The sequence below is a fragment of the Podarcis pityusensis genome (genome assembly GCF_964106645.2).
Source record: "Podarcis pityusensis genome assembly, chromosome: 12".
NCBI classification, from domain to species: domain Eukaryota; kingdom Metazoa; phylum Chordata; class Lepidosauria; order Squamata; family Lacertidae; genus Podarcis; species Podarcis pityusensis.
Genome location: NC_138037.1, coordinates 2464519 through 2488099, shown reverse-complemented (window position 1 = coordinate 2488099; position 23581 = coordinate 2464519). Strand labels below are relative to the sequence as shown.

Here is a 23581-nt window from a genome sequence, read left to right as displayed (position 1 = left end):
ATAGGTCTCGGGGAGACTCCGACCCAAAAATATCTCCATCTCCCCTCAGCAGATCAGCCCATTCCCCACAGTCCCATTCCCCACACTCAGCACTGTAGTCCAGAAAGTATTTAAAAGCATGTTTCAAAGACCCTCCAAAATTAAAAGCCCCCACAACTCCAGACCCCCCCTGGCCCACTCCAGATTCAATCTTCAAAAACAGCGGCTTATGCTCCTGCAGGGCCACGGGTCTCTCCATTTGTGTTACTTGAGGTTCAACAGCGACCTCCTCCATTATCTTCTGCACTTGCACTTGCCCTGTCAAAACAAGTTCCTGAGTTGGTTCCTGAATGGTTTCTATATGGATATTCGCCGTTTGTCCAAAGTTTTTGACTGCAACAGTCATCAAATCCATCTTCTCATGCATCTGCTCCAACAAAGCGCTTGTCTTGCAAAAAGCAAGCACCAAAACTTCTAAACACATTTTTATTCAAGGCCAGAGTCTGGTCTAACGATCGTAATCTCGCAGCTGTAAAATCCCCAGATTGACTCCAGCAACAATTTAACAGACTCCCTCTAGAGAAGACAATTTCTATTTGTATCCATCTTTTGAAAGCAGATCCAACAAAGGAAAATTACTTTCATTTTTCATATATTTTGTATCTTTTAATTGCAAAAGGCAACATTGGAATCAGTTTGTTTCTCTTTTTTTAACTATCTGTCAAAAGACGTTCCATTCACAGTCAATGAACTTTCCCAAGAATTTCTGTCTCTGACACCCTGTTCCCAGGTTTGAGACGGTGGAAATTTATCTTTCTTTACTCTCTCTCCTGCAGGCTTGAACAATTAAAATTCCCCCCTTTTCTCCTACTTCCAAGAGGGGTTTTGATGGTTATAACTGAAGGAAATTTAGTCCTTCATATGCAGCTTTCCAGACTTTAGCTTGCAAATTTTTGCTTCAGTCTATTTACAAAAAGCGGGAGGCGGACTTCCTGTTTAGAACCTTCCTGCTTCAGTGCCAAATTAAATGTTTCTTAATCCAATTTTCCGTTTTACTCACGGGTACTTGTTTAGAGTCCAATTGTCCACAGGAAAAAGTCAGCCCTCTCCGGCAACGGCTGTGCGGCTTCACTCCGTAAAAGTAGCAGTCGATTCAAAACACCGCGCCACTCACCCCACGTCGCTTCGGATCCCCGCAAAAGGGTTTCCCTGCGAGTAGGGGAGGCACTCCTGGTGTCAGCTGAATCCCACGTTCCCAGGCTTCCTCCGCCTGGGATTTTTAAAGGGTCTCCGCCTTCGCCACGGCGGCAAGACCCGATTTTCAGGGAGCGGGTTCCTCCCGGTCAGAGGAACCCCGCCATTGCCGATGGCGCTAACCCGGAAGTCCATCCCGGTTCCCTTTGACCCTCCTGCATATATTTTAACGGCGTCCACCTTGAGTATGTTGGCATCTATTTCGTATTCCAATTCTTCCAGATTCCTAATGCAGTTTTCCTTGGTCCTATTGTCTTCTTAAAAGCCGTATTAATATCTCTATTAAATATCCCTTCTCTTCCTATTGCTTCAGTTATTTCATTCTCCAGCCTTATCCATTTAATCCCATCCTTATATCCAATATCTATTAGATTTTTCAATTGGAATGTTTCATAGTAAAATTCTAAGTTCGGTATTCCCCATCCCATCTCTTCTTGAGATGAATAATTTACTATGTCTGGGGTTCTAACTCTTTTACTTCCAAAAATCCAATTTTTAAATACCTTATTCCATGTTTTGAACCATATTTTCCTAATGGGTAGTGTAATTACTTGAAATAAATATAATAATTTTGGTACCAGAAACATTTTAACTGCTCGAATCCTACCTAGAATAGATAAATTCTTATTTTTCCATGATTTTATGTCCTTCTTGATCTTCCTCCATGCTTCTTTGTAATTTACATCTGAAATCCTAGCAATATTTTTAATAATATTTACCCCCAAGTATTTAATTTCCCCCCTATTGATATCCATCTTTGTCATTTTTGCAATTTCCTTCTTCTCCTCTTTATTTACATCCCAAAATAAAATTTCAGACTTCTCCAAATTTACTCCCAATCCCAACTCCTCTTTAAAACCCTTCAGGATTATCATAAATTCTCTTACACCCTCTAAGGGGTTTGTAAATAATAATAGGATATCATCTGCATACAGTGGTGCCTCGCAAGACGAAATTAATTCGTTCCGCGAGTTTTTTCGTCTAGCGAATTTTTCGTCTTGCGAAGCACGGTTTCCCATAGGAATGCACTGAAATTCAATTAATGCGTTCCTATGGTCAAAAAAAGTCCAATCAAAGCCAAATTTGGTACAACAATAGTTTATTAACTGCTCTTTAAAGTCACACATACTTTAAAGAGCATATCAAAAATTGAAGGAACAATAAATTAAGTTTCTAAACATGACAGGAAAAACATTTAAAAATCAAAAAAGGGTACATTACATTTTCTAAGACTCTGGGGGACCACTCGAAGAAGGTTCCTCTTCCACTCTTTGCTTCTTGCTGAGGAACCTGTCCATGGTCTGCTGCTTCATCCGCCTTTTCAGCAGCTCCCTGAGAGGCAACATGACCGTCGTATCAAAAGTGTTCGCTTGGTCATGTGCCACGTGCTTGTTAGGGTGGTGCCGCTCTGCAAAAGCCTGCATATCCTTCCACTTCATGCAAATGTCCCTCAGTTCTTTGGAGGACGGCCGTTCCTCAGTTGCTTCCTCCTCTTCCAGCGAGGCCTGCTCCTGCGCAACCTCTGACTGCAGTTCAACCAGCTCCTGGGTGGTCAGCTCGTGGTCGTGCTCCTCCACCAGCTCGCAGACGTCCTCCTCTGTGACCTCCAGGCCCATGGTCCTCCCCAAGGCAACAATGTCCTGCACCACTGTTGACTCTGGTGCATCAGAGTCACTTGGTGCCACACAGTCCGGCCACAGGCTGCGCCAAGCGCAATTCAAATTTCTCTGGCTGATCCCGTTCCAGGCCGTGGTGATCATCTTCAAGCAGGTGACGATGTCGAAGTGGTCCTTCCAGAATTCCCGCAGGGTGATGGTGGTGCAATCAGTCACCTCGAAGCATCGCCTGAAAAGCTCCTTGGTGTAGAGTTTTTTGAAATTGGCAATGACCCGCTGATCCATTGGCTGGAGCAGTGGCGTGGTGTTAGGCGGCAGGAACATGATGTTGATGAAGCTGAACTCCTCCAACAAGTCCACCTCAAGGCCTTTAGGATGAGCAGGAGCATTGTCCATCAGAAGCAAAGCCTTCAGCGGCAGGTCGTTGTCCAGCAGGTACTGTTTGACAGCAGGGCCAAAAGCAAGATTGACCCAGTCCACAAACAGCACACGTGTGACCCAAGCCTTGCTGTTGGATCGCCACATGACACTCAGCCGCTCCTTGTCGACCTTGTGTTTCTTGAAGGCCCGTGGGTTCTCCGAGTGGTACACCAGCAGGGGCTTGATCTTCAGGTCGCCGCTTGCGTTGGCACAGAAGAGCAGGGTCAGACGGTCCTTCATGGGCTTGTGGCCAGGCAACTTGGCCTCCTCCTGTGTGAGGAAAGTCCTTTTGGGCATCCTCTTCCAAAACAGCCCGGTCTCGTCGCAGTTGAAGACCTGCTGTGGAACGTAGCCCTCTGTCTTCACAGCCTCCAGGAACTCCAAGGCAAAGTCTTCAGCCACAGGAACATCAGAACTGGCAGCCTCTCCATGCCTGACCACGCTGTGGATTCCAGATCTTGCCTTGAACCGGTCAAACCAGCCTCTGCTTGCCTTGAAGACTTCTGGCTCGCCTGAGGTTCCTGGCTGTTCCCGGATGAGGTCTGCGTGCAAGGCCTTGGCCTTCTCACAAATGACGGCCTCAGTCACTGTGTCCCTTGCACGCTGCTTCTCTTCTAACCAGATGAGCAGCAACTTCTCGACCTCCTCCAGAACAGCTGGGCGGTTCTTCACGATCCTGGTGACTCCCTTGGCTGCATCAGTCGCAAGGATCTTCTCCCTCATCTTCAGGATGGTCCCGATGATCGATGGGTTCCTGCCGTACTCCCTGGCGAGGTCCGTCACACGCATTCCACCGTCGTGCTTCCGGATGATCTCCTTCTTCATTTCCAGCGTCACCTTCTCCTTCTTCCTCTTGCCGGCCTCCGCAGCAGCAGCAGTCTTCTTGGGTCCCATGGCAGCACAGCTGTTACCTTCGTAAACTCAGAAAAAGAAAAAAAACACCAGCAATTCAAACCCAGAACCAAGTCCTTGAATTCTAAACACCCAACCCAAAATCCAAAAACCCCCAAAAAAGTTTTAAAAGTTTAACTTACGAAATGGCTGCAAATCACCAAAGTCTTCAAAATCCTCAAATGGCTGCAAAAGAAGTTTTGGGAAAGCTTTAAAAATCACCAAAGTCTTCAAAAACCTCAACTGTTCCCCCAGCCCCTCCCCAACTGTTGCAAACCCCTCCCCAACTGTTGCAAACCCCTCCCCAACTGTTGCAAACCCCTCCTCAACTGTTCCCCCATCCACCCAACACACAGAAATTCAAAACCCAGAATTTTTTTCAAAAAAAACAACAACATGGCCCAATGGTCACAGAAAACCATAAAAATTCAAAAAAAACCCACACAAGCTCCCAGATTCTTGCAAACCCCTCCCCAGCTGTTCCTCCAGCCACCCAGCACACAGAAATTCAAAACCCAGAATTTTTTTTCAAAAAAAACCAACATGGCCCAATGGTCACAGAAAATCATAAAAATGCAGAAAAAACCACACAAGCTCCCAGATTCTTGCAAACCCCTCCCCAGCTGTTCCCCCAGCCACCCAGCACACAGAAATTCAAAACCCAGAAAAACTTTTCAAAAAACAACAACATGGCCCAATGGTCACAGAAAATCATAAAAATGCAGAAAAAACCACACAAGCTCCCAGATTCTTGCAAACCCCTCCTCAACTGTTCCCCCATCCACCCAGCACACAGAAATTCAAACCCAGATTTTTTTTTCAAAAAAAAAATAAACATGGCCCAATGGTCAAAGAAAATCACAAAAATGCAGAAAAAAACCACACAAGCTCCCAGATTCTTGCAAACCTCTCCCCAACACCAAGTCCTTGAATTCTAAACACCCCAACCCAAAATCCAAAAAACCCCCAAAAAGTTTTAAAAGTTTAACTTACCAAACAGCTGCAAAAGAAGTTTTGGAAAAGCTTCAAAAATTCAGCAAATTCTTTAAAAAGCTCAAAAAGGCCACCACACCGCGTGCAATGTGTTGCTCCTCGAAGTCAAGTCGCAACTGCACCTCTTCCAGCAATGCACCCTGGGTTTTAACGGTTTTACGAAAAAGGAAACAAACTTGCAAGACATTTTCGTCTTGCAAAGCAAACCCATAGGGAAATTCGTCTTGCGAAGCAACTCGAAAACGAAAAAACCTTTCGTCTTGCGAGTTTTTCGTCTTGCGAGGCGTTCGTCTTGCGGGGCACCACTGTACATGTTTAACTTGATTTCTTCCTTTCCTTTCTTATATCCTTTTATCCTTACTGAGTTTCGTATTCTGTCTGCCAAGTACTCCATACCCAATACCAATAGTAGTGGTGAGAGTGAACATCTTGTTTAACTCCTCTTTGTATGGTGAATTGATCTGAAACCCCCTCATTCACTCTGACCGCAGCCTTCCCTTCTCTATACAATTCCTGGATTGCTTCCACAAAGTTCTCTCCTAATCCCACGTCCCGCATAATATTCCATAAGAATTTATGTCTAATCGTGTTGAAGGCCTTATACACATCCAATTTTAAGACCACCAATTTTCCTTTTACCCTGCTTGTTAATACGTTTAACACATTTCTTATAGGATGGCCTATGTATCTTCCCTTAACAAATCCATATTGATCTTCCTTAATTATTTTAGGTAGTACCTTTTCCAGTCGCCTTGCCAGGATCTTTGTAAATATCTTATAGTCTTGATTTAATAGGCTAATTGGTCTGTAAGACCCCACCTCTGTAGGGTCCTTTTGTGCTTTTTCCAAAGTGTCCGGGGCTTTCCCCCCTTCTAAGATATTATTAAATACTTTTTAAAGTTCTGAGCCCAGGGTTTCTTTAGAAAGAAAGCCGAACTCACAGAGCATCGGGGAGCAGCGCTAAGATGAGGTCCTGCGATTTGTGAAAACGGCATCTTTGAAGCTCTGGTCCCTGCCCTAGTGCCGAAAGGCACGGGGGGGGGGAGAGGGGAGGAGAAAACTGGCAGATTAGGTGACTGTTAAGTTGTGGGTTGACATAGCAGACGACGCAGCGATTTCTCCAAAGCAGCTCTTTATTTTGTAAGCTGGAACAGAACTGAGCAGCAAACAGCTCAGCCGGCCTGCTTTTATAGGCAGCCAGCTGTCAACATTGTAGCAACAGCAACATTGTAGCAACAGTTTCCCGCCTAAAATAACTGAGGTGGACCTGAGTGAAAACTATCTACAGTATCCCCCTGCTGGCCCAGGGTGAGAACTTCAGTACATAACAGTGACGATGTGGCTCTTTGAAAGTGAAGTCTTGTTTGGTGTGAATAATTAACTTCCGGAGTCGTCTCGCGTGTGTGGGAGAGACCCAAGCCATTACAAAGGATACCTGAAAAGCAAAAGGTTTAAAACTCTGTAGAGATGAGTTGCAGACCCCATGTGTCCCTGTTCAGCTGAACTCTCTTAGACGCCCACCTGGGATCTTCCCACTTGGCATCCTTTCCCAGGACACTCCATTCCATTCCTCTTCCCACCCACTTTTCCATTTCTTCCCCAGCAGCGACTCAGCCTTCCTGGGCCACTGGGCTTTGGGCTGGTTAGTCTCCCCCAGGAAATATTTTTTCCTGAAAGGTGGTGGGATGTGTAGGTGTTGTGCTTCTTCAAACCTGGGAGTTCCTGCTACCCACCCAAATCTGCTAATATTTCTGCTGTTAGCTAGATAAGGATTGGCATTCAGAGAACAAGCTTGCTCTCTCTCTCTGTGTACAATCCCTTCTGCTTTCTGTCTTATTTAATAATACACTGTAATTTCAAAACATACCACAGATTGATTGCTCAAATGGACCACAGCTCCCTCCTTTTTGGCTTTGCTAACCTGCAGCCACTTTTGTTAAAATAGATATTGTTAAGTAAAATGATGTGCTGTTTCTGTGACTGACATGCATTAAAATAATGGGCGTGTTCCTTTCTTGTAATGCAGGCCGATATGGGAACAAGATGTGTAATTTATGAAATTTATGACTTGCTTGCTTGCTTGGAAATCAGACCCTCCAAGTGTCCTTATTTTCCAGGGACATCCCTGATTTAGAGAAGCCATCCCAGTTTCTGATTTTATCCCAGTATGTCCCGCTTTTCTGTAGGATGTCACCATTTTCACTGGAGAAATGTTGGAGGGTATGGAGTTATCCGACTCCCGAGTCGTCTGAGGGCAATCCTGTATAGGGAAGGGTGTTTTTTTTTAATGTTTAATGTTTTATTATGTTTTTATATTTGATGTAAGCTGCCCAGAGTGGCTGGGGCAACCCAGTAAGATGTGGGGTATAAACAGTAAAATTATCATTATGGAATGGGACGTCCCTATTTTCATCGGAGAAATGTTGGAGGGTATGGGAAATGTCAGGAGAAATGTCAGGAGAAACTCATTTTGCGTGTGCCTGTTACCTGCTGACTTTCAAAGGGAGAGCAGCTTGATCTCTTTTGCCCTGCCAATAATTCCCTTCTGCAGCTGGAGTTTGTTCTGCCCCCAAAATGGACCAACCTTCTGCAAAACACAGTCTCTGTTTCCATTTCACTAGAAGACTATTGCAAAGTTTGCCATGGATCCAGATTCAATAACTGCAGTTCCTCCCATCACTGCCAGATGTCACTGCAGCACCAATCCTAGAGGGGATCAGCTGTCACCTTCTGCAAACTGGTTTTCATTTGAAAAGTCCCCCTTCCAGTCTCCCAAATTGCCATTGGGGTCCTGTCCTGAATGGAGGGCCAGGATCTCTCTCTCTCTCTCTCTCTCTCTCTCTCTCTCTCTCTCACACACACACACACACACACACAAACTCCCCTGCTGCGTGATGCTTCCCTTGTGAGGGGGAATAGCAGAAGAGAGGCAGTGCGTGGGGGGAAACAGGCACACAGCAAACTCCTCCCCTTCCATTTCGGGGCATGCATATAGACAGTGGGGAGATTGCATTTTTGCAGGTGTGATTGTCAATGGAGATCCCGGGGTGTTAGCTAAATCTAGTCGATGAATCTGGAGTACGCTCACAGGAGACAGACTTGATAATGACAGGGGGAAATCTTACATATTACCAATTTTAGTTTAGCAGAATATTTGAAAGCCCCGAAATGTCTGCCAGAATACATTTGCAATCTGATTTAGAATGTTAATAATCTGGTACATAACACCAGTGCAGTTAGGGAAAATGTACAAAACTAGTTCAAATATATGTTGGAAGTGTAAGGAAAAGGAGGGAACATTTTATCATGTGTGGTGGGATTGTAAAGTAATTTTAAAAATTTGGGAAATGATATACAATGAATTGAAGAAAATGTTCCATTTAACATTTGTTAAAAAACCCGAGGCATTTTTGTTGGGGATTGTAGGGAAAGACCTGCCAAAAAAGTTGAAAAACATCTTCATGTATGCGACAACGGCCGCAAGAGTTCTGGTAGCACAAGGATGGAAGACTGAAGAAACCCCAACTAAAGAATCATGGCAAGAAAAATTGATGGACTATGCAGAACTGGCAAAATTGACATATAAGTTACGGGACAAGGATAACTGTGACTTTAAGGATGAATGGGAACCTTTCACAAAATATTTGAAGACGCAACAAAGTGAACTGGACTCCTTGGCAGGTTTTGAATAAACATTCACAATTTTTTTACTGATAATAATTAGCTAAACACTTTGAGGATCTATACAACTGTGTAACATGCAGAAAATAGCATTATTGGAGAAACCAAAGACTGGAATTGAGGGAAGTTGGGGGTTGGGGTTGGGGTGATGGGTTCTGTGGGGGGGAGGGAGGGAGGAAAAATGGGGGGGATATGGATATGTTATTGGAAAATATGTTTTGTTATAACTTTGAATAATAATAATAATAATTTTAAAAAATAGAATGTTAATAATCTGAATAAATGGTTGAAACTGAACCATTTGGCTAAGTTTCCCAGCCATCCTAGTCAATGTAGAGTAGTGGTTAGGGTGTTGGACTTGGAGAGATCTCTGCCTGAGTTCTTGGGCAGCCGTTGCCAGTCAGAATCCTGGGAAAGATGACCCCAAGGACTTCTCTGGAGTAAGGCAGGTTTATAGGCAGACTCTTCCACAGAAGCTTGCCTGGTGCTGCCATCAGTTTGGCCACCTGACAGTTCTGGATTGCAGCGAGGGGCCTGACCTGATCTGGGGCTGTCTCGACCCAGCTTGACCCAAGCCCAGATCCCTCTGAACTGGCTCAGGATTTGGGCTGATGGCTGGCTGGTGAAGGACCCTGTGTGAGAGGCAGGGAAGTAAGGATCTTCCAAGGTGGGAAGCTGGGAGAAGAAAGAGAAGCTCCCAGGTGAGAGTTGGGAGGCTCCACCCCCTCTTGTGTGGGATAAGAGTTAAGATCCACCTGTCAGGGAGGACTTTGCACCTTTCCTTCTCTTCTTCTTTAGATCAGTTTGCTTTTCAATGAAATGTAATATGAAAAATCTGAATAAAACCTTAATTATAAAAAACAGGGGAAAGGATTTGGGCTTCAGCTGAATGTGGTGCCCAGCTCTGCTACCCAGCATGTCCTCCTGGCCCTACTAAAATCTCGTGCTGCCTCAGGTGTGGCGGAGACACTCTCTCAGCAGTCAGGCTGGGTTAAGGTCCAACTGCTGGTCCAACTTCTGTATGAGGAACGGATGCCATCTTGTAATTCGCCTCAGGTAGCAAAATGTCTTGCACAGGCCCTGCTCAGGAGACACTGATGAGACCCTTCTTAAAGAACAGAGTAGCTTTTATTTAGAGGCTGTTTCACGGCACAGCTGCAGGAAGCAGGCAAGGAGCAGCAAAACATGACTCCCCAAACATGGGAGAAATCAGTGGGCAGTTGTGGTTACAGCGTGCAGCGTTCAAAATGCAAATTGCACAAGACATCTCCGGCAGTCAAGTTTCTCAGCAGTCTCCCAGTGCAGGGAAAGAGGCAGGATCTGGTCTGACCTAGTTGTCAGCCAGCAGAGGTGATCTGGTCATGCCCTAGTTCTGGTGAATATGGCTTCTAGGCATGGATCCTTCCGACTGGATTTCTGATTCAGCTCCAGGAATTCCTTGGTAGGGAGCCTCTTTGGCACTGCTGGTCCAAAGGGCAATGGAATATGCTCCCCCAAAATACAGATATATCCAGGGTTAAGTGTTTTCAAAAAGAAATTATATCCTACTGGATCTTCAAAAAGACATCTAGATGGCTAGCAATGAGAAAATGAAAGACAAAATATTACAAGTAATCACACACACAGAGATTCCAATCAGTCGCCAGTTGAAAATATACTCTGGAAACCAAGCCTTATGAGGAATGGTTGAGGGAGCCGGGTATGTTTAGCCTGGAGAAGAGGAGACTAAGAGGAGACAGGAGAAACATCTTCATTATCTGAAGGGCTCCAGAGGGTAGGAACCAGACCCATGGATTCAAGTTACCAGAAAGGAGCTCTGACTAAGTATTAGGAAGAACTTTCCAATGGTAAGAGTAGTTTGACTGTGGAAGAGGCTGCCTCTGAAGGTTGTGGACTCTCCTTTATTGAAGGCTTTTAAGCAGAGGTTGGGTGGCCATCTGTCATGGATACTTTAGTTGAGTTCCTGCATTGCAGGCGTTGGACTAGATGACCCTCAGGGTCTCTTCCAACTCTCCAGTTCTAAGATTCTATGGATAAGGAAGAATGGGAGAGAGATCAATCAGGCAGGTCAAAAGCTTGCTAGGACAAAGGGGCCATAAGCAGCTCCTGTCAAGAGCATTCCTGCAACACCCCAAGTTTCCAATCACGTTCCAAAGACTGCTAGGGCAGGCAGATTTATGGGCACATTCTTATGCTGGGGTGGTTAGAAGCAGCACTTCCATATGAGACCCCATTCACTTTCCCTATTATTATTATTGGCAGTCATCGGAGATAATACAAATCCCTGGAGAGAACAGCATTTCACCCAGCACCAATTAGACAATAAGCTGGTAGGAACAATGACTGGGAAGCATTTTGTCTGCAGCAACAAAGGGCTCGTTCACACTTCTGTCTGTTCCGTGCCTGGGAAGCATGGTTTTGAGCAGTTTTCCTCTTGTCTCACACTTTCCAGGCACAGCTCCAAGCAATTTTGCCTTTGCCCCACTGCTTTCCCCCAGCCTGCTCTTTAGCGCTAAATCAGAACAAATGGCATTCCATGGAAAACCTGATTGCTGTTAGTTCTGATTCAGCACTAAAGATCAAGTTTCCCCGAGCGAAACTGGCCGGGCAAATGAAGATGTGGATAAGCTCACCTCACAACAGCTACAAATGTTTCCACAGCCACCTTCACCCAAATACGCACAGAGAGCAAGAGACTCTGGTCTGAATTACACTCACAGAACCTGAGCTCTCTGCTGATAGCCTAAAAGCAAACAAAGGGTGCCTGAAAAGCTATACACAACCCCCTTATTTAAGCCAGTTTACAACAGATGCCATCCATTTCCTAATTTTGCCTGATACAGAGGACTTTTTTTCTTCAATTTGATCATACAGCTTCTGCTCTCCTCTGTCTTGGAGGTATTTACAAGCTGCTCTGCTCTCGTCTCCTTCGAATGATGTGGAAACCTCAGTCTCTTTGCTGGGCTCACTCTCAACCCCACCGGCACACATGGCTGAGACTCTGAATCTGTAGGGTGTCTGGGGCTTCAGACCATCCATCTCACAGAACTCTGTTTTCTTCCCTGTTCTTTTTTCAGCCCATTCATCTTTGTCCTTGCTTTTTGCCTCTCCAGCCTCTTCACGGTAGTCCACTTTGTATTCCTTTATAACAGCTCCCTGGCCAATGACCTTTGGTCTCTCCCAGGCTATACTGATTTTGGAAGACTCTGCGGTTATCACTCTCAGTTTCCCAGGAGGGCTGGTAGGAAGTGTCTGTACAGATTCACTCACGTTGCTGGTCTCACTAAGTCCTGGTTTGCTCCTAGCGGTGTATCGAAACTGGTATTCTGTGTTTGCGCTCAGCCCTCTCACTTGGAATGTCTCCTGACTGTCGTCAGTATTCACAATCTTCCAATTTTCTTCTCCTGCAATCTTGTACTCTACTTGATAGCTGGAGATTGAAGCCCTCCCATACTCCGCAGGTTGAAATGTCAGCTGCACACTCTCATGTCCAATTCGGCCAACCAGGGGAGGGAGAGGTTTTGAGGGCAGCTCAAAGTTGTTGCTGAACATCTCCCCATCTTCATAGAGGTAAATGGAAGCTCCTGGGTTGTTCTGATCTGGGACAGAAGCCACAAGGAACCGGGTCTTCCCATTGGATTCATTGACTTGGGCAAAATCAACAATGGACTTGGCAGCTTTCCGAGCTTTTCTCTGTATGTCTTTTCGCTCAAACCAAGCATTCCACTCCTCAGGTGCATTCTGGACTCCTGTAGGATCTGCTGATCGTTTCTGAAGAAAGTGTTGTAAGCTGGTTAAAAATGGTTCCTCATCATGTAAAGAGGTGAATGTAAATGAGACAACAAATTCATTCTGGTGGTTAAGCACTACCTCTTCCAGTTTATTCTGGGAGGAGATGGTTTCTATCCCACTCAGGATATCAAGGTAAGACTTGACCATATTTATCTCTTGTTCCTTGGTGTCCAAAAATGCATTGAGTCTTTGGTCATTAAAGGGTGAGTGATTTATGGATGTTAAGATGTCCGCCAAAACTCTTTCCTCTTTCTCCCCTCCCCGGATCAAAGGCAAGATTTCTGCCAGGTGTTTCTGGAAAGTCTGCCTGTGCTGCTTGCACAGATCCTTGAATCTCTTGATTTTCTTCTTTAATTCTGGGAAGTTTTCAGCAGCAGGATTCATAGCCAGATCATTGCATCTGATTTCATTCAGATTCTCCAAGATAGTTTGAGTATCAAAGATCAGTGCTAAGCTGATCTCACGCACCATCTTAGCTGCTCTGAAATCTAGCTTGGTCAATGGGTACAGCCAAACTCTGACAGGCACAGCCTTCTCTCCATCCTCCCCGAGCTTTTGGGGCAGATCGCTGTAGACTTTCATGGCATCTTGAAAAGTCACCGGATTACTTTCCAAAGAAAAATCCCCATAGAACTTGCAGCTGAAATTCTCTGTTTGGGCTTTCTCCTTCTCCTCCATCTTGATAGATGCTTCCCCTTTGACAAAGACTTTAATCAAGTTGATTGCAGCGTGGAGGCTTCCTTGTATATCTTGCACAGATTCGGAAGAAGAGATATTTCGGTCAAACAGAAAGAAAGCCTGGGCTCCATACAAGATGGCAGTGACAACATGGGTGGCTGTGCCATGCTCAAAAACAGCTGGATAAGTGATATTTCGGATCCCAAAATGGCTCATGGTCAGCTGTGAATACTTGGTGGTAGCTTTGTACTGCAGAGTGACTCTGGCCTGTTTCGTGGACTTCTTGGTGGCTTGAAGGAATTTGCCTGATCCACCCACTTCAACCAATCCCCCCAAAAAACTGGCCTTGAGTGATGGTGAGACATTGAGGGCAGAGGCCTTATCATCGATGGAGTCAGATGCAATGATTTCATATTCAGCCTTGGGTTGAGGTTTGATACACAAGTCCTTCTGAAGCGAGTCCTGGTCCCAAAGGGTGATTCCTGGGATAAAGCAGAGAAATATGCAAGGCTTGAGTATGCTCATACAAATGTAGAACACAATTAGCCTAATGCCTAAGGGTGTACAGAGAAACAAGGAGTTAAAATAGAGCTATCATTGCCCATGAGCGTCTGTTGTACAGGCCTCAGAAAGGGGGTGGGCACTGGCTCAGCAGCAGGGATAAGATTCAGTCACCACCATTTAGGGCTGTGAACATCTCCTGCTTGAGGCCCTAGAGAGGTGGTGCTAGTTGTTGACTGGCACGGGGGGGGGGGGGGAATGAGAATTCCCTGGGGGCCAAGATCCAAAACACTTTGGTGAGAGAACTCCAGCAGATTTAAAATCACAAAATATGCAGCAAAGCAAAGTGTGGAAATTTAGGCTGTCAGACCTTTAAAATATGTGCTTGTGAGTTCCTTCCAAAATAGTCCCCCACCCCCCCGGCATCGAAAAAGACCACGTTTCGTCAGTTCATAATGGTTTACTTAAAAACTTTCCGAAGGTCAGATTCATGTCCTTTTCCATATAGCAGTCAGAAAACACAGGGAGGAAAACTTGGCTTAGTTACTGTCAGGGAACTGCCATCAGCTCTGAGGTGGAAGAGCAGCTGTGTTACAGGGAGCCTCCAAAGATCGTGAATAGCAGCTCTTCCGCAGGTGAGGAGGGAAGCCACGCCTCCAGTGGGGAAGGGATGCAGGGCTCGGAGGATGCTAGAGAGAGCCGCAACACCGAGCCTGAGCAAAGCGCGGGGAAGGAAGGCCCCCCTTTGCCCACACCCTCTCTGTGCAGTCGATTTAAGCGCAGAGAGGGGAGGCGTAGGATGGGGGTCAAAAGACTGCTCTGCTGGTGAAAGTTTAAGGACCGCCCACTCCCAGATGCTGCTAGCGACTGAGCAGACATGCAATTGAGACGCTCTGCACAGTGAATGTTTTGGATAGATAATAAAGCTTTGAAAAGACCAGTGGGAGTCTTGCCTGTTCGTTCTTGAGCAACCACACCGGCACATATAACAGTTACAGTGGTGAAAGTTGTTAACTTATTGGTACAGGAACACCACAATGGATTACAGTCCCTCCAGGTGTCCCAATTTTCCAGCGACAGTCTCGGATTTACAGAAGCCATCCTGGTTTCTGATTTGACCCCTGAATGTTCCGCTTTCCCTTGGGCTTAGGACATCCCTATTTTTATCAGAGAAATGTTGGAGGGTGTGGAGTTATGTGACCCCTGAGCCAAGGAGAAAAGTAACTAGACAACCTATAGAAGACATCTGAAGGCAGCCCTGTATAGGGAAGTTTTTTTTTATGTTTAATGTGGTATTTTTCAAGAAAAAAAGATGCCAGAACTCTCCATGAATGCTTCCCTTGTTCTCTTATAATGCAATGGTACCCACCTGAGAGGTGCCAGAACTGAGTTCTGGCAAGTTCCGGCTGAATAAAAGTCCTGTTTTTTTACCTACAGTAATAATTGTGGAAAGATGTATTCTTAATGGTCTGCACAGGCCTGGTGGAGTAGAAAGGTTTTCAGCAAGCTTTAAAAAATTGAAACAGAACACACCTGCTGAATCTTTATTGGCAGATGATGATGATGATTATTTGGGCCAAGACGATGCCAGCAAGGTTAAGGAGCAAAGACGCTATCACGGGCAAGAAGACTTCTTTTTAATAAATGGAAGTCTTGTCCAAATGAAGAGAACATAAAGGAGCACAAACTTTGGCAAAAGAAGTGGAACCAACAGTAAGGGATGTTGAAAATGAATTTGAGGAGCACGTTTAGCACTGAAACTGCACTGTTTGGGCCGACTGCTAATCCTGATATGAGTAATTTTTGCTTTTCAGCATAAACTCTTCCTTGCACCAGGTTTACCTGGGATGAGGGCATCTTTACGACAGTCGTACAGCATCCCCAGCTGGAATGGGCGGCCCAGGGCTGGTATTTTAACCGGGTTGTCTGATCTGTCCATGGCTCTGGTCCAGGTTGCTCTCCTGCCTTCACCTCCCTGCAAGAAATAAGAGGTGTGAAGGACTCTGGAAAGATTATTCAGCATGCAAAGCGTGTGGGGAAAAGAGGAAGGCCAAAAAAAAGGGGGGGGGAGGTAATGTCTCATCGGGGGCGGGGGGAGATTAGACGTTTGTATGTAGTAGTTGCACATGTGGGAGGTAGCTTGTGCAACTGATCTTCTTGCTTCCCTCCCATCCACAGCCCCCTGTAGCAGCTGAAAACTCTATCCTGTGATCCCTGAACAAAGGGGACTGTGTCACACAGAATTGCAGTGGGAGAGGAAATCACCCTGAAACATGGGCAAAGGGGGCTCTGCTTGAACAGGATTCCTAGGCCAAGCTTACAAGACAAGGCTGCTCATGTTTGCTCCTATTTCTTTACCTTTTCGTAGAAATTTAGATATCCAAGGAGGGCTTCCTTCAGAGTAGTATCCTTACCCCACATTCAAGGAGACCAGGACCACACCTGATGGGGCATTAGGTGCCTCCAGCACCCAGCTGTTCATCCCACCACAGGCATGTCTGTGATATTCTAAAAGGGAAGGTCATCCCAACCACTTTCCAGCTTGTCAACCTCCTTCTTAAACTGTGGTGCCCAGAACTGGACACAGTATTCCAGGTGAGGTCTGACCAAGGCAGAATAGAGTGGGACTATTATAGACTTCTGTTGCTGCAGCCTAGGATTGAATTAGGTTGGGTTTTTTTTAAAACTGCTGCATCTCACTGTTGACTCATTTTAAGCTTGTGGTCTACTAAGACCCCTGGATCCTTTCTACATATACTGCCAGCAAGCCAGGTGTCCCCATCTTATATTTGTGCATCTGTTTATTACTTCTAAGTGCAGAAACTGACATTTTATCCCCATTGAAATCAGTGTTGTTAGTCTTGCCCCAGTTCTTTAGTCTGTTACAGTCATATTGAATATTGATTCTCTCTTCTTCAGTATTAACTACCCTTCCCAGTTCAGCGTCATCTGCAAATTGGATGGGCATCCCTTTCTGTCCAAGTCAACAAACACAAACCCTGGTTAAGTGCCAAGACTTTGCCTGTGCTCACAAAATCTGCTAAGGAGATTTCAGGCTTGCTGCCTTTAGCTGCAATCACTATAAACCTTGTCTACATGTTCAACGCATGCCCTGCTGTCTTGTATGTATTCTATATTAACCTTGCTTATGATCGACATTTTTGTATTCACTCATAGGAAGTTTGATTCTTGCTAGATTAGAAAAATAAACATTAATGCCTACTCTCATCACCTCAATTAAACAGAGTTCAAGGCAGTACACATTTCAGCAGCACAAGAGATCTGACAAGGAAATGGGTTCTGCAATTTGCCACCTGCTCTCAGCCTCTCTTCCTGGGCAGCAGACCTTTCATTCCATCACTTTGCAAGGAGGGAAGATTCCTCCTATACAGAGTGGGGGAAACCAAAGGTGTGAGATAGCAGAACTGGAGTTGGAGCTGAGTTCCACATACGCTCTGATTGTGCTTGCAGAAAGTGGGCAGGATGCCAACCCTTTGAAGATCCCTCAGTTTCTCTTGACACCCCCAGCTTTCCCCCAAGATGAGGCCAAAGGAAAGGTAGGGCAGAGAGGGAGAGAAAGAGATCTGATGCAGGTCTCCCCCAAATTGCGAGGATTAAGAGCAATCTCACACATGTTGCAGTCTTAAAATAGGAGAAAGGGGCAGAGAGTAGAGAATAATAAACAATTGGGGATGCCATCAATGACTGAAATACTTTTCTCATTAATTGATGGAAAATGGTAAAACAAACCAAGGGAACACACAGAAATGTCCAGGATGCAATAGCCCAGATGGTCCACAGCCACCTGCCCCCTCCCTCCTGCAAGGAAGCAACTGGCAGCAGCAGAGGTGCTCAGCATCTTAGGAAGGTGCCATATCCTGAGTCAGGGCAGGGGTCCCCCATGTCCCACCCCAAAGCCCAGGAGAGCCTTGCGCTGCAGCCTTCATTCCTTTGCTCCAAGTCTGGGCCCTGTCAGGATGGATTTGTCGCCTTTCCAAAGAGCCAGAGAGCAGGAGGCGAGGGCATCATCAGCGCAAGATCCCCGTCACCAAGTCCCCTCTGCAACATGCCAGCTGGAACGGTTTGCAGCAGCCGTGCAAAAGAAGCTTTTGACAACTAAAGAAGATGCGACAACTTCTAATGTGCAAACGCATCTTGCTAGAAACGTGGAAATTGGATGACTCTCCCTTTGCCCACAAGTGGCTCTCTTGCTTGAGTGATCTCAGGGGAACAGAACGACTTGCGTTTGTCATCTCTTAAAGCACAAGTCTGTTTCAGGCACAGAGGCCACTTCTCCTCTTATCTATTCAGGAATGACAAAGTGCAAGGGGAAGAACCTCACGCCTCCCCAGCACCAAGCTGTGGGTCCGAGGGAAGTGTGGGGTTCCTCTGGCTCTCGGGTGCTTCTGCAAGCGCCGCGGAAGACTCAGTGGGGCGAGCAGAGTCGTCTCCGCTTGGCAATTCTCTTTTGGTGAATGAGAAACAAGTCAGAGAAACCTCCCTGACGTCTGAGAAAGGGCTCTGGGCTGCTAGCCAGAAATATTTGGTGGCACTGCAGGGTGAGAGGGGGGCTGGATTCGCCCCTCTCCGTTTTATTCCCCTCTGAACCGAGTCCCTGGTCCACACGAGAGAGAGAGAGAGAGAGAGAACAACGCCCATCAAGCGCAGCGCAGACAACGCGGAGAAGAAGGTGCGCTTCTCTTTCTGCATTTGGGAACCCCAGACGTCACCTTGTGCAGAGTGGGGCCCTCGCTCCGTCTCGCGCAATGTCGCCTGCACTGACTGGCAGGCGCTTCCCAGGCCCAAGTCTCTCTCCCAGCCCCACCTGGAGAGGCCGGGGGTCAAACCTCGGACCTTCTGCATGCAGGGCAGCTGAGCTGATTCTCCCTCCTGGCGAAAGACTCCCTTGCTCTGAGTTTGAGTGCGGATGGGCTGGAGAGAACAGAGGAGGGAAGGGGGAGAGTTCACTTTGACCGGCGAGCCGAGGTCTTGATCCCTGAATTATTTCCCCAGCCCCGCCCTTTCCCGACTCCCAGTGATTTGGGAAGAGATGCCAACGAAGGATTGATTTTTCAGAGGGGCCCTTTCTCTTTCCTCTGCCTCTCCTTTCTCTAGCCTATTTAATGGAGAGATTTCTTTCTTGCAGGGAGAAGCTGTGTGCCGAAAAATCCCTGGTGTGGGGCAGAAGAAGTCATTTCCATTCCTCCCCCCTACTGGCTTTTTCTTTGTCTTTTTGTACCATCCCCCCCCCCCCACGACAGCTCTAATTTTGGGATTTGTCAGTCTCCATGTCTGCAAATTTCAGGCAATTCTGGCGGGGGGCGGAGGGGGAAAGGACATGTTCTTTCAAAAATAAACTTTAAAACCCCTGGAAGGATGTTCCTGCAGATTGTCAGGCTCCTTCAACTGCCAATTTAATCAAAAGGAAAAGATTCATGATTATACACGCAAGCCAAAGTTTTGCTTCCGAGAGCTCTAACTCAGCCTCTAGCAACAGGTCAAACAAAGCAGACCTTGAGCATCTCTGAGGCGGGTTGAGATACAGAAGGCTTAAAGTCAAACCTTGTGGCTGCTGCTCCCTGCTCCCAAATACCAACCTGTGGTCCGTCTGAGGTGCGGGTCTTCCTCCGTGTGGGTCTCCCTCTGTGTGGGTCTCCCTCTGTGTGGGTCTCCTCCTCCTCCTCCTGCTGCTCTTGGGTGCTTCTCCAAGAACTGCAAAAGACCAAATGCAGCTCCTCTTAAATTTTCCACCCAGAGGGCAGTTTTGTCCTCTCCTGTAACCAATAGAAGGAGGTGGACGTGGAGACGCTCCTTCAGGTAACAGGACCGAGGCCAATTAGGGCTTTAAAGGTCAGCACCAACACTTTGAATTGTGCTCAGAAATGTACAGTGGTACCTCAGGTTAAGTACTTAATTCGTTTCGGAGGTCCGTACTTAACCTGAAACTGTTTTTAACCTGAAGCACCACTTTAGCTAATGGGGCCTCCTGCTGCCGCCGCACCGCGGGAGCCCGATTTCTGTTCTCATCCTGAAGCAAAGTTCTTAACCTGAAGCACTATTTCTGGGTTAGTGGAGTCTGTAACCTGAAGCGTATGTAATCCGAGGTACCACTGTACTGGGATGTCTGGCTCCTCTTTTTTAAATATACAGTGGTACCTCTGGTTACGTACTTATTTCGTTCGAGAGGGCCGTTCTTAACCTGAAGCTGTTCTTAACCTGAAGCACCACTTTAGCTAATGGGGTCTCCTGCTGCTGCTGTGCCGCCGCCACGCAATTTCTGTTCTCATCCTGAAGCAAAGTTCTTAACCTGAGGTATTATTTCTGGGTTAGCGGAGTCTGTAACCTGAAGCGTCTGTAACCCAAGGTACCACTGCACCAGAACCCACAAATAATATGGAAGTTGAGCCTGGTCTGTATCTGAACTGAGTGTTGCTTGAAGCAACTTGGAACAGCTTCCTGATCACCACCTGACGGTGACTTCTCCTCCTCAGTTTTTTGCCTATTTCTGGATTGCTTTAGATTAGGAGGCCAGCACTGGGATTAGGAGACCAGCATTTGATATGCCTTGAAAACGAAAGTAGGTTTCTGCCAGCACAGAAATAGCTGGACCAAGGCACCCTGCCACTGACTATAACAGCAGCTGGTTTACGGGAAAAGCCTTGGGGTGGGCAGAGAGAAAGGAGGTTTGCTGGTGCTGCAGAAATAGTGCGGAGGCTCACAATTTCTACCCTCCAATGACAGAAGAGAATTGAGGCCTTTCGGGTTGCCACACCCCACCCTCAGCCAATCAGCACCCCAAGGTCCCTCTCCCATGCCCCAGCCCCCTCAACTCACCTCACTTCATATCTGAACATATTTACCTTATTTCTCCAAAAATATTATTATTATTGCTATTATTATTATTATTATTATCATCTGCTGAAGCCATATACCATTTATTTATTTACAAGCAATAAACTACTATTTATATAAATAAATAATAAAGCAATAATAATAGTTGTTGATGATGATGATTCTTCTAACAGTGCTTCTGTTGACCTATGACTGAAAGAATTGCAATAAAGCACCTAAAGCACTCTGGTTCCCAAGATTGACAAGATTTCTGCTCCCCTCCCCCCCCCCATTTCTTCCCAATGCTTTTCCTGTAAACCCGCTTGTTTACCAGCACTGACAGACATTGGCAGCCGGTGTGTCTGACCATGCCAGAGGAAACCCAATCCATGGCAGAATTACTTTCGTTTTCTACTCAGATCAAATGTTTGACTCCTGATGCTAATAAGTTCAGGAAAACAGACAAGAGAAGCAGCGCATAAGGCTGTCCAGGTCTGTATCCAAGTGAGGGCAGAGAGGGCAGCTGTGATGGCCAAAGAGGTAGTGAAATATACTTGGAGTCGAGAGTGGATTTCTTGCTCTTTATTCAGCTCATAGTGGTGAGGAGGAATGGAAGTTCCCCCAGAATGTCTGCTTTATATACATTATTTACACAATGGGCCCCACGTGATTGGCTAATTCTGGGATTCTCCTGTAGGCCAATCAGGTTGCGGATTCACTTCCACCTGGAGCTGGATTGGGTGGCTCCTGTGGACCAATCAGACTGCTGCATTCTGAATCCTATTGTTCTAGGACCAATCAGACTGCTGCATTCTGAATCCTATTGTTCTAGGACCAATCAGACTGCTGCATTTTGGATCCTATTCAACTCAGTACGTAACAGGTAGTGGGTGGGCATGGGATTGTGAAGAGGGGCGAGGGAATCTGAAACTACCGAAATCTAACTGCCCCAATTTTGTTGTTAAAAGTTAGAACAACCTGCAAAACCAGCAGCTCTTGTCAAATGCCCTGATTTCAGTGGCAATCTTCCCGTTTTAGTGGCTGTTGACAGAGAGATTTAGGGATTTTGTTTATTTTGAATGGTAACCACCCTTTGCTCTTAGGAACTGGCTGGTTAGTTGTCATTAATGTGTAAATAACTCGTATCATTTGCAGTGACAAGAATCTAGAGAGTGACTTGGTGGCAGCAAAAGAAATGTCTGCTTGTTTGATTTCGGACTCTTCCTTGGTAAGTATTAAGAAAGATGCCTGGAAAAGGCTCCAGTTTAGCCGATGGAAAGTATTTTCTGCAAGAAAACACCAGTGCATATACCAAATTCCTACAAACTTTTAAGAGGATTTACAAACTATTGTAGCTCTGTAGCTAGGTAGGCTTGTGCAGCTGGTGGTTGAAGCCCCCTGGGGGAGATGTCTCCAGATGTGAGCCAAGGGAATCCTCCTTAATGGGCTTGGGGTGGAGAATGCAGAATGGAAGGAAGCAGAAGTCCCAGCAAAGGAGGGAGGGATGCAAAAACTTACGGAATATGCAGAAATGGCGAAACTTACCGGAAGAATAAGAAATCAGGATAACAAACTGTTTTATAAAAGAATGGAAATGGATTACTGAATTTTTACAGATAAAAACATTAGCAGGATTACTGTAATGATTACTGTAGAAACCTGCAGTTTTATAAGAGTATAAATTTACAGTAGATAAATAAATGAGCAAGTTAAATGAATTTGGATATGTAGAATATATTTTTGGGAAAAAATAATTTAAGGAACCGCAGAAAGAGGGGGAAGGAAGTCAAAATTTGGAAATGTTAAATTGTTTGTAAAACTAATGAAATGTATAAATTTGAAAAATATAAATAGAAGACTAAAAAAGAAATGAGTGCCATGTGATGTGCCAGAACATCACCAGTGTTGGCTTGAGAGTCAACTCCCAATCTAGTCAGGTTTGATGCAGAGAATGGGAATTGCACCATCTTCTCCTTCGCCCCAGGCAGCAAAATGTCTTGGGCCGCTCCTGCCTCTGAGGATGGGAGATGGTGGCTGCAGCTGAGGGCAGCAGGAGGAGGAAGGGATGCATCTGGCCCAAGGGAGCACAGAGCCATGGACCGTCTCCCGGGCACAGGAGGAGAGGACCTCAACCTTCAGCCGGTGGCTTTCCCAATGGGCACCTTTCGCCAACAGGCCATTTGAACCTGGACAAAGATGGACCTGTGGGCTTGGGCCCCACTGACCTTTCCTTTCCTAGGGTCCAGCCCCCATTGCCCCCAGTCCATCCCCGATTCTCTCTGCAGATTGACATCCTCATCATCTTTTAAAAAGTGATGGGGGGAGAGGCGTCAGCATGACTTAGCTTATGGGGTTCATGAAAAGCTCCACAGCCATTTACAAGAGTCAAATACAATCCTAAAAACATGTAAGCATAATAAACATCTCCTTAAGGGGATCGAGGGGGCCCTGTGGGCGATGCTGAGCAACATCATGACGTCATGCGTGTGATGCTGTGTGAAGTGCGTGACATCATGCGTGCGACATTGCTCAACACCTTGAATCTTCTGTCTTCTTTGGTGATCCCTTGTAGCCGAGTAAGATTGTCTTCCATAAACACGGTTTTAACAGTGACTTTGGAGGCCAATTCTGGATCCACATGTCCTTCCACACTGGGGACATTGGTTTCTGGGTGGGAGTTGATCACGGCGAGGGTTTGCCAAGCGTGCCTTCCTCTTAGCACGTTTCTCCCTTTTGTCCTGAGTTTGAGCGTCTTCAAAGCCCAGGACACCTTTGGTCAAGGCTGTTCTCCAACTGGAGCACTCACAGGCCAGTGTTTCCCAGTTGTCGGTGTTTATGCTACATTTTTAAAGATTTGCCTTGAGCCTTTGAACCTCTTTTGTTGACCACCAGCATTACACTTTGTGAGAACACCCTGAATATTAGGAGACTCGTCCCCCTCAGCC

General features: G+C 46.1%; 2 protein-coding genes across 3 annotated transcripts in view; both read right to left on the bottom strand.

The window, feature by feature from the left end:
• Positions 1–1057: 1057 nt before the first annotated feature.
• Positions 1058–4179, bottom strand: LOC308460099 (tigger transposable element-derived protein 1-like). Its single transcript, XM_080976093.1, has 2 exons — positions 2477–4179; positions 1058–1188 (listed from the first exon to the last, which is right to left on the bottom strand). The coding sequence occupies exons 1-2, from the start codon at positions 4161–4163 to the stop codon at positions 1133–1135; spliced, it is 1743 nt and encodes a 580-aa protein (XP_080832219.1). The 5' UTR covers positions 4164–4179; the 3' UTR covers positions 1058–1132.
• Positions 4180–9940: 5761 nt separating this feature from the next.
• Positions 9941–23581, bottom strand: part of LOC308459043 (verrucotoxin subunit beta-like) — a 41501-nt gene continuing 27860 nt past the window's right edge. For both annotated transcript variants that reach the window (XM_080974077.1, XM_080974078.1), the window contains 2 exons: positions 15648–15780; positions 9941–13786 (listed from right to left, as the gene is read on the bottom strand). In XM_080974077.1, the coding sequence (XP_080830203.1) occupies positions 11622–13786; positions 15648–15744 (2262 nt within the window). In that variant the 5' untranslated portion in view covers positions 15745–15780 and the 3' untranslated portion in view covers positions 9941–11621. The remainder of the gene's footprint in view (positions 13787–15647; positions 15781–23581) is intronic.

Coding starts and splice junctions, on each gene's coding strand:
- LOC308460099 (XM_080976093.1), bottom strand. CDS start 4,163: ATGGGACCCAAGAAGACTGCTGCTGCTGCGGAGGCCGGCAAGAGGAAG. Junction 1,189..2,476: donor AGAGGAACCTTCTTCGAGTG/GTCCCCCAGAGT, acceptor CCCTACTCGCAG/GGAAACCCTTTTGCGGGGAT.